At 34.4% G+C, this 10,782-nt stretch overlaps 1 protein-coding gene across 1 annotated transcript; it reads left to right on the top strand.

The window, feature by feature from the left end:
• Window positions 1-531: 531 nt before the first annotated feature.
• Window positions 532-10,525, top strand: LOC128999142 (serine/arginine-rich splicing factor 4-like). The gene is made up of 7 exons (XM_054425516.1): window positions 532-614; window positions 6,072-6,141; window positions 8,135-8,208; window positions 8,560-8,736; window positions 8,844-8,927; window positions 9,322-9,435; window positions 10,306-10,525. Exons 1-7 carry the CDS (start codon window positions 544-546, stop codon window positions 10,400-10,402), a joined length of 687 nt encoding a protein of 228 aa, XP_054281491.1. The 5' UTR covers window positions 532-543; the 3' UTR covers window positions 10,403-10,525.
• Window positions 10,526-10,782: the final 257 nt, after the last annotated feature.

Raw genomic sequence — 10,782 nt, 5'->3', positions numbered from 1 at the left:
AGATAATGTTTAATTAATTATTGCTTTTATTCATTGTAGGCCAACAATTATTTTTAACTAGTTATCAATCCATTCTTCCATGGAGTTGAAAAATTATGCTGGTGTTGTGTCACCTTAATAAATAAAAGGCAAATAAACGTCCTTTATTTTGCATCTGAAGGATCTCTATGTAATAAAAAGATGGCAATATATTTAGTTTAGCTAAAGTTAAATTTTCATTTGAACAATTTCTTTGCTACTTACAAGAAGTGGGTGTTTTGTGTTTAACTCTGTAATTCAAACTAAACATAGGATCTGTAATTTGCCTTGAGATGTTTTACGATTTAGATCAAAAGATCAAGATTAGCTCCTAAATTAATTCTGTAATCCAAACTACACATAGCTTGCCTGAGATGATTTAGGATTTTGATCACAAGGCGGAGAATAGCTCCTAAATTTTAAAGAATTAAACATAAAAACCCAATTAATTGTACTTGACAAATTCGAAGTATGAATGGATAGATTAGGTCTGTTCTCGGTTCTAGGATTAGAGTGGAGTACTCCATGGACATAGTGAGGCGGGGTGACCGCACTTTCGGCAGGTCCAGCCGACACAGCTCCTCTTGGTATGACAAGTAAGTGGACATTGCTTGTTGTTGTAGAGTGTCTGTAGAGAAGGCGCGAGGTATGCCGCGGGGGAGTGATGCCTATCAAGGCTCGGGCCATGGCCGCAGTTTGGCGCCTCTCCCGCGCCGGCCATCTAGTGTGTGCGACAGGTACACGTATACATCCCAAGTGTCGCTGTTGCTCATCAACCTAACAAACATCCTCCTTCATTTAACGTTTGAGATTATTTTAATAATTTTGATGACATTATTTTGTTAAGATTAGGCCTATTGTAAATTAAAAATTACATGTTAATTTAAATATTGTCATGTGACAATGAATTTTTTCCAAATTATTAGATAAAGGCCTACCTTAAGTTAATCAAAGGTATTTGCAAACGGGTCACCAGAATGATCACCCCCCAGGCAAAACGTGACGTCACGAAACCAGACAACCAACTGGTATAAAATCTATGTCCGCAACCGGTATCGTACCCTCCAAGGGGCTTGACATGTAATTTATCAAATTCTAGTTGATACAAACTAATTATGTTATTAATTTTAATTCAAACAAGTAGAAACCCCCGGCAAGGCATCCCCTATGTACTCACTAGAATCGTCTCCCCCTGAAACACTACCCCTAGTAGGGCTGGGCTGATCAGCAGCCTACCTGCTACTTGTCCTCCCCAGCCCATTGTTCTGTTGTTACACCCTATGGTAATTATTTAGCAAAACATGTGTTAAAAATAGAATAATTTCTAAATGTATCAAAAATAAATCACATTGCTTTAGGTTTGGCCCCGATTTAATTAACAATCAGAAAATTAGAAACAGATTATTAAATAAAAGTAAACATATTAATCTCTTTTAGGGGATTAATCCCTTAAATTTAACAAAATAATTAATTGTTAGTTATTACAAATATGTAAACGATACTACAGTAGAGTCCCGATAATCCGAACTTCGGTAATCCAAAAGTCCGCTTAATCCGAAAACTTGTTTTTTTGTGTTTTTTTTTTTTTTTTTAACAAAAATGGATATTTTAAAGTAAAAAACTGTGAATAAGTGAATAACAGCTATGCTTTATTTATAGAAAAAAACCGTGAATAATAGAATTGCAGTACAGCATGTACAGTACAAAAATTACACAGTACAGTAGCTTCTTTTAAAATCCACAGTACAGTAAAGACAGTGTTTGAAATTTACATACAGTGTTGTACTGTGAATTTCATAAGTTGGTTTAAAAAAGTCTGTTACAATTTTTTACGAAGATTGAAGGATATCTCTCTTTAGAAGCATAATGACGCCAACGCCTTAGAAATAATGTATCCGCTGGGGTCGAGACGGACTGTTGTTCAACGTAGCGTAGCGCTAGATCGAAGGCAGCCACCGCGTCCGAGTGGGATACTCTCTGCTCGCTGTTGTCGTCAGCTTCGCCTTCACTCTCGTATTAGCTGTTTTCTGGTTCCTTCCAAACCTTTTCAACGATCTGCTGATCGCTTAAAATTTCATCATTGTCGTCAGCTTGTAGCCACTCATGCACGTCATTTGCATTAGTGTCCTCACAACCAGGAATGTTTTGTAACAGCTCCTGCAGACCTGCACCTGCACAACATTGTTTCTCTCTTCATGTTGATTCAAGTTGTCCTGTAAAGTTAGGCTTGGCCACAGAAGATTTTTTCAACAGTTGTTCACTTGTAGATTCTCATGCTTCTGCTACCCAATAAATGACGTCTTTAATGTTTACCATCTTGAGCTTTTGAAGCAATGAGAGCGTTTCATCCTGATCTTCCAGTATTCTTCTCAACAACTTTTTCCTATATGAGAGCTTCACATGCTGTAGTACATGTTGATCCATTGGCTGGATCAAAGGGGTCACATTCGGTGGTAGAAACACGGCCCTTATATCTCCACTTATCAATTCGTCCTCTGACGGGTGAGAAGTTGCATTGTCGAGAAAAAGTAATGCTCGAACCGGTAAGCCATTTTCATTACAAAATCGAGTGACTTCGGGAACAGTGGTCGTTAAACCATACCTTATATAGTGCTGAGGTCATCCAAGCATTTTTTGAGTTTTTGTAGACAACAGGCAATGCATTTATATTTAGGTTTTTAAATGCCCTTGGTTTTGCTGCTTTGCCGATAACCATTAAAGGGAGTTTATGAATTCTTGCAGCATTACTACAGGCCAAAACTGTCAATCTTTCCTTGCTTATTTTCAAACCAGGTGCACTTATTTCTTCCTTAGAAGCCAAACTTTTTTAGGCAATGCCTTAAAATTAAGCCCAGTTTCATCAGCATTGTAAATTTGCTGCGGTGAATAGTTTCCTTCAGCAATTAGGTCAGCTGCAATTAGGTATCTGAAACGTATTCGGTTGCAGCAGCCTCATTGGACGATAGACGTTCACCCTTAATGGCTAATTGTCGTATGCCGTGACGCTTCTTAAAACGATCAAGCCAGCCTGTGCTAGCAGAAAAAGACGTATCTCCGTTCAATAATTCATTTAATTGTAGAGCTTTTTCTTTGATCAAGGGTCCACTAATCGGGGTACCTTTTTCTCTCTCTTGAGAAAACCAAGTAAGCAAAGCACTGTCGAAGTTCTCCTGTGGTGTGGTTTTCCCTGTATGGCGGGATTTAGTACACTTACTTGTGGAAGCAATACAAAACTGTTCTATTTTTAACCGGTTTTTCTTCCAGTCGGTGATCATAGCATTCCCCACTCCAAACTCAACAGGCAATTTTGACACACTTTCACCATTGTCTAATCGTTTTAACACTTCAAGTTTGTCTTGTAATGTAACCAAAGTATGTTTACGTTTTGAAGCCAGTTTTTCTAAACTCTTTTTACGGGAAAGAGTCCTTAACCAATATCAAATCAGGAATATTCTCAATGCATTTATTTTACCATAAAATCCAGATAATTTTTTTTATGTATATTATATACACCATTTATTGCTCAATGTTTACAATTTAAGAATGAGGAAATGTGAAATATGTTTGTCAAGTGTATACTGTATTATGATGTTGCGTAGTTTAAGCATACTCATATTATTACGAGTTGATTCCTTACTTCATTAGTACTATTACTATAAACATTTGATTTCATTTCCACGTGTTTCAAATACATTTTATCCGTTGACGGAAAAAAACGATATACAACATCATTTGATGTATAAAATTAACTAAAACATCAATTGCAATTTGAAAATCTGGTAATTGTATATGATAAGTGAATATAATTATCTAATTAATACGCAAACTCAAAAATAACTCAACTGAAATTGAGTGTCCGCGGCTGGAAACATCACCCCCAGGTCTCTGACGTCAGTATGACGTAGGGGGAGATGTTACCTAGGACGCCTTTCTGCGTCCCCTTTGCAAACCGATCAATTGTAATTATAAATTTTTAATTCTTTCATTTTTGTTTAATTTGTTGCCTTTTAAGTATTGTTGAATAAATTTTGATGCTTATTAGGTTTTTCAGCGACACAGTTTTTTTATTGGTTAGTAGAAAATTTGAATAGTTCAAATTTACAAATTTCTATTAAGTCAAGTAATTCAAATGGCAAAATCATATAGTTCATATTCCTTAATTCATTTCTTGAAAATGTGAATGGATTAGTAGGCTATACAATATAGAACAGTTCTTAAAAATTCTTTTATAGACCTAAGTATTTTAACTTCTAAATTACTGCAATATATTTAGGGTCTTATTATAAGAAGTGAAACCTTCACTTACAGCTACTAACAATCAGTGGTTGGGTATTATCACCTGAGCATGTTATGTTACTATGAGGGTCATATTTATTTATTTGAGGGATTTATTTTTAAGTAAGGGCCATTTGTTTTTATTTCTTCTTAGTTTCCTTGTATGCTCCAACAAGGCTCATCACTGACTATACTGGCATCATTTGTGAACAGAGCAGAGCCATTTGCAGCTCTTTGGCTAATGCCTAATTCACTTTGTTGTGTGTTAAGAAAATTTTTTAAATTGCCGCATGCACAAGATAAAGTCAGTGATGTTTTTTTTTTTTTACTACAAGAAACATAATCCGAATCCAGTACCAAAATGCATCGGCTGAGGTTAATGCAATATGTAATTGGGGTAAAGTGCGGAAATAGGTTATGAAGTGTAAAAATTTCCGTTAAAATCTTATTTACCTTTTGGTATTTTGCAAGATGTTTAAGTAGCGATTTAACTGAACTTAACCCTCACTCATTGCATATAGGCCCATAAACTTCAGAAATCTAGTGATGAATATCTATAGCCAGTAAAAATCATATCACTGACCTCATATCACATGCGGCAGTAGATTCAATTGTTTAAAAAATGTTCTATGCCCTTTACCACAATGCCATCAGACAGGAAAACTTCTGTATAATTTTATTTTGAATATTGTCTTAAGTGTCTTCAAATATTTTTGTCCATGATTGCTAATTTAATGTTTGTTTTTTCATTTCATCTGCACTATTATCAGGTTATTTCAGTCTGTTCCTTGACCAATAATATTTACAAATAATAAAGATATTTTACTGAAAACGGTAGAAATCAAAAGTAAATTTTGATTTAAAAAGCTATGCTACCTGGACACCCTGGTGCCAATTATGGTTTCCTTAAGGGGAGACAAAATTGTTTTCTGATTTTAAAAACTTGATTTTAAAATTCTGCTTTTTAAATCGCATTGGTTTTATGGAGAATTTTATAGCACGGCTTCAACTTAGTGCTATATACTTTTTTCTGCTTCATATTGTTTCCTTCATGACATTATATTATATCTGCAAACTGTTACTTTTCATTTTACTGATTATAAATTATTTTCTAAAGTTTGTTGTTATAAAATAATTGTACTTGAAAAATTCCACTACCAATGAGAAACATCATTTTCAGGGAACCAGATTACAGGAGTAACGACAGGTATGTTAATTTCATCCTGTCAAGAAATTTGGTTATTTGCATGGCTAAAAATATTTTTTCGGGGTGTCCAGTATGAGACATTGAGTAGCAAACTACTCTAAACTATACAGAAGTTGAAAGCAAATATGCTACGCCCAAAAACCTATTTTACCAAAACATCCAAATCAGAAAGAGTTTATTTACTGTAGTAGATTATGGCAATTGTATTTTTTATTTCACACTAAATTTAAATTTACATTCAAATTTTTGTAGATATTCATCCCCCACCTATGATTGTGGTTCAACATTTTGTCTATTTTATGATTTTAACAAAGAGATTCCTTAGTAGTTTCCAATTCCTTTTTGTTTATTTACAAGTTAATTATAGGCCTACTTAGATTTTGTTATTGTTATTTGTAAATAGTAAACTTCTTAGTACCCTTTTGTAATGTATTTATTTGTATAGTTTTCTTTAAATTGAAATTACCCTTAACACTGGTATGAAAAATGTTCTTCCCTCAACGGATGATAAAAAACTATTACAAATAAGCTATCCACCTTTCACATCTTACTTTAAACCTATTCGTTTTAGATATGGACGACCAACTCGCACGGAATACAGGCTGATGGTTAAAAACTTGTCCAGCAGCGTCAGTTGGCAAGTAAGTTCAGCAAATTGCTACTGTTACATGAATCTTCTTATCTTTGTACTCAATAAGTCAAAATTAATAAAAACACAAATAATAGCTCTACAATTCTTTCTAAACCACACTTGGCGTGCACAAAACTTCCCCATTCAACAACACTTTGATTGAAGTTTGTCATTTATTTTAAAACAAGTACATATTAATAAAAATTGTATGGAAATAGTTATTCCAATTTTAATTTATAGATTATATTGTTTTTTAAATATGTGGAAAGTGAAAAAATTAAGACAATTGTTATTTCAATCGCTTTTTCTCCTCTCAACATTTCTTAATACTGTATGCAGCTTTGCAATTTTGTTAATTTTAACAGATTTAGGTATTCTAAAAGGGTATCAGTCTATTTTAACAAAAATTCACATATTATGCTAACACTGAGATTGTTTTAAGCCTTTAAATTTCTCACTTTTATTTTTTTTATTGTTTATTATACAGGCCTAGAGAAGTGTTTTGATTTTCATGTAATGTTGCTTTAATTGTGAATATTTTTAACAAAATGTAGTTTGTAAACATATGTATTTTTGTAGTTTTTATTTTTATAATAAAATCAAGTAAACCGTGTTGAGAAACTTGTTTCTGTTAGTGACCACATTTCTGTGACTTTATGGAGTGACAGGAGGAACCAAAAGCTTCAGATTAGTTGGTTCTCTTTCCTTACTGTACACTTTATAAGTTTGTTCTGTAGAGAACCTTACCTATTTATCTACGAGGCATGTTTTTTAAGTAAGTACCGTTTTTAAATTTCTCCGTTCCAGCACTTCGATTGGTACCTATTTTCAACATTTGCGCTGTGTATGGGCATCTATTGGTAAGACCTAGCCGGAAATTCGAGAACAATCGGCCGTGTTTATATCCGGTTTCGAGCATTCAAAATGGTGCCGCCAATTGAGACTGCCGCCGACTGTGAAGTGTGCGCTGTAATTAGATTTTTAAGTGCTAAAGGTTTGAAAGCTATTGAATATGGTCAGATTAGTGAAATGTATGACGAGAACATTATGAGTGACGGAATGGTACGCAAGTAGGTAAGGGCATATTAAGACGGCCCTATCAATGTTCATTATTAGCAACGCACTGGGTCCGGGGACAGTAAAGACGCCGCCCAGTGCAATACTCATCATGAACGTTGGTGGGGCCGTATTAAAATACCCTTATCCACTTGTGTACCATTATGACACTCATAATGTTCTCGCCATACACTTCACTAATCTGTCGATGATTTTCAATGGCTTTCACATCTTTAGAACTTAAAAATCTAAATACAGCGTGTCACATTTGGCAGCAGTCTGAATTGGCGGCACCATTTTGAATGCTCAAAACCGGATGTAAACACGGCCAATTGTTCTTGAATTTCCGGCTAGGTCTTACCAATAGATGCCCATACACAGCGCAAATGTCAAAAATGCCAATCGCAGTGCTGGAACAGAGAAATTTAAAAACGGTACTTAAATTGGTCAAAGGATTAAATTAACTTTAAGGTAAGGTCCTGTTATAAAACTGATTTACTAAATAAACTATAACATATACTTGCTTGATGAAAAATGTGACCGAAAAGAAGGTTAGATTTAATGCTAAACTTGGCTGACATTGAGAGAAGTACCTAGTCTTAATTTATATCTCTTTTCATATAATGTTTTATTTCAGTTTCAAGTTTAAAAAGGTATATTCCCTATTCCCACCTATTTTTATTTTCACATTCACATCACCAAAAAGACACTGCATAGCCATTTTATGCTACCACTGTGATATTTGGCAAATATGTTTATTCTGCCATTTTTTCATCGTGTTACACTGAAATTATCTCTTGTTTAGTTTATACTCACTTGGGTTATGATTTCAAAACATAGAAAGCAATGAATCTGCTCATAAACGCGCATTAGAAACTTCACTTAGCTCGTAGCCAAATGTTAGCCCAATATGACTTTGCTGTAAGAAACTGTCTTTTGTTCTCTAGGACTTAAAAGACTACATGCGCCAGGCAGGCAAAGTTACATACGCCGATGCTCACAAAGGTCTGAGAAACAAAGGGTAAGCAATGCATTCTTGCCAGCAGTAATAGTTACTTCCCTATGGAAGCTTTCTAAAAAGTTCTTGCATAATGTAACTAAATCGGGGTTTAAATTAAATCAGTATAAATATTTTGGTCCAACAATAACTTATAAACCAATTTTTATTTGTTCCTGTATCTTATTTTAACTTGCCAAAACATGATTGCTTCAACCAAAATTGTTAATATACATATCTTGATAAATCTACAGCTTGTCTCCGCACAAACTTGACAAGTTAAACTTTTTCATTTATAGACACTGTTAAAGTTTTTATCTGTTTTGCTTTTAAGCATCATAGGCCTTATAATATATTTACTTAATCTTTTTTAAGATTTGTGGAATTCGCCACATATTCAGACATGAAAAATGCCTTGTACAAGCTGGACGATACAGAGATAAATGGTCGAAGGATCCGGCTCGTGGAGGACAGACAGGGCGACGGACGATGCTCTCGCTCCTCCAGCAGCCGCAGCCGCTCTCGGTCCCGCTCCTTTCGCACCCGCTCTAGGTGAGTCAAATATATCTTTTGCATTGAAAAAAAACTTGAGCTTTATGAAATTTGAACAACTTGTGTGAAACTTAATTCCCAAAACTATAATGTCCCTTTGTTTCTAGGTCTTGTAGCCAAAGAAGCAGCAGGAGCCGATCTCGCAGAAGTAGCAGATCCAAGTCAGAGTCTCGCTCCCGCTCACGATCCATGTGAGTAAATAAGTTTTATCTTTTATAACGAGTGTGTTACTAAACGCTAAATTGTTTGAAGGTGTTGAAGTTTTATCATTTATAATTATTGTATCAATCTTGAATCTATGATTTAAATACACATATGATTATCATTCAATTTTTGATCCCTTTCTTATCCTATAGATGTAAAAGTAGTAGTAATAGTAATACTTTTTACTTTTACTTTTTTACTTTTTTTTTTGTAGTAGTAATACTTTTTTGTGGGGAGTATAATCCTGGTATCGAAATATATTCAGTAAATTTGTATCAACAGTCTTGCATTTTGTCATTTATTTGCATGAACATTTCGTGTTTGTTTTGGTTTTGTTGATTATAACTGTCATCCACCATAAGACATCTTTTATTTTAATAGATCTCGCGGAAAAGATAGATCAAAGTCTAAATATAAGTCTTGCTCGAGGTCTGAATCAAAGAAACAGTCCAGGTCAAAGTCCAGATCTCAGTCTGTATCTAAAGGAAAGCCTAAGTAAGTACTTTTCTTATGGCTGCTTAATGCTTCCTGTGTAGTTTCTGTAGCTCTTGCTGCTTTTTGTCATCACCCTCTCCTGATTCAATCATGATCAGCATATCCACTAACCAGGGGTTTTGATGGTGTTGTCTATCTTTTAACTTGGTGGTTTTAACTTAGTATGAGCATGTTTTGGTTTTAATCCTTTGCATCTGTTAAATTCATCCAACTTAAACTAACATCCAACTCATCAGCACATCCACTAACTTGGGGTTTTGGTGGTGTTGTCTATCTTTTACTTTAGCATTAGCATGTTTTGGTTTTGGTTTTAATCATTTTGACCTGCTAAATTCGTTCAGATTAAACTAACATCCAAATTCTTCTACAGAACCTGAATTAATTGAATCCTCTGTGCAACCATATAATTTTCCATCACATTCATAATATTTTGCAGCTTCAAGTATTAACTTATAAGCATATATCTGAACCATGTCTTGTGAATAAACAATCTTTATGACTCAATTATTGCTAAAAAAAAATGGTGAGCATATCAAAGAGAATCACTAACTTAAAGAATAAATATTTGTTTACATTTGTGTAATTTCGTTGTTGGTCTTAATACATTTTGCATTTATAATGTAATTGAACACCCTAGTAGAAAAGAACTGTTATGATTTCCACTGTGGCAAGTTTTTTTTTTTATTTCCTTTTCCATAAAAAAAGATTACTTTTCACAATAATTTTTAACTCAATTTCTACTTGATACGTAAGTTTTAAATATTAATATCCCCTTGCTCAACCAGTTGAATTGTCTACCAATTGAGCATTCATTTGTGACACACTGCACTGGTTGAAGAATCATCAGTTACTGATGATATTTTGTTGCAGTGAAAGATCTCGCTCCCCAAGCAAAGAGAAGTCAAAGTCCAAGAGCCGATCACCTCAGAAGAATGGAGACCGTTCACCTGAGGTTCAAGATAATTGAATTTGTTTGTAACTTTTTATTTGTTTGTTGTAACTTTTTTATTTGTTTGTAACTTTTTTATTTGTTTGGATAAATAACTTTGTCCATAACTTCACTAATGTAAAGTCCTATTCTTAGATAATAAAACCGTTCATACTATTGTCATCAACCTGTTTCATTCACCTTTACCCTCGTAGTTATTCAACATAACTAGAATTACATTGGCATGTAGATGTGGCCAGTTGGGGTAGTTTCTTGAGAAACACAGCTCACCTCTTTACTGGTTAAGAAGATGTTGGCTAATCTGGCCTGAATAGTGCACCCCCACTCACTAACTCACCTCAGTCACGATTAGATTTTTGTGTAAATATTTCTCCCCCCCCTGAGTGGTTTTAGGCCCA

This window comes from Macrosteles quadrilineatus, unplaced genomic scaffold, assembly GCF_028750875.1.
Source record: "Macrosteles quadrilineatus isolate MER2022 unplaced genomic scaffold, UCM_ALF_1.0 Scaffold_7__1_contigs__length_78375512, whole genome shotgun sequence".
NCBI classification, from domain to species: domain Eukaryota; kingdom Metazoa; phylum Arthropoda; class Insecta; order Hemiptera; family Cicadellidae; genus Macrosteles; species Macrosteles quadrilineatus.
The sequence above is the reverse complement of the archived record's forward strand: the minus strand, read 5'-3'. Positions and strand labels throughout refer to the sequence as shown.

Bases quoted from the DNA above. Each gene is read 5' to 3' on its own strand.
- LOC128999142 (XM_054425516.1), top strand. From the start codon at position 544: ATGGACATAGTGAGGCGGGGTGACCGCACTTTCGGCAGGTCCAGCCGA. The intron at 6,142-8,134 runs GTAAGTTCAGCA...TTTGTTCTCTAG, and splicing joins CCAGCAGCGTCAGTTGGCAA to GACTTAAAAGACTACATGCG. The intron at 8,928-9,321 runs GTGAGTAAATAA...TTATTTTAATAG, and splicing joins CGCTCCCGCTCACGATCCAT to ATCTCGCGGAAAAGATAGAT.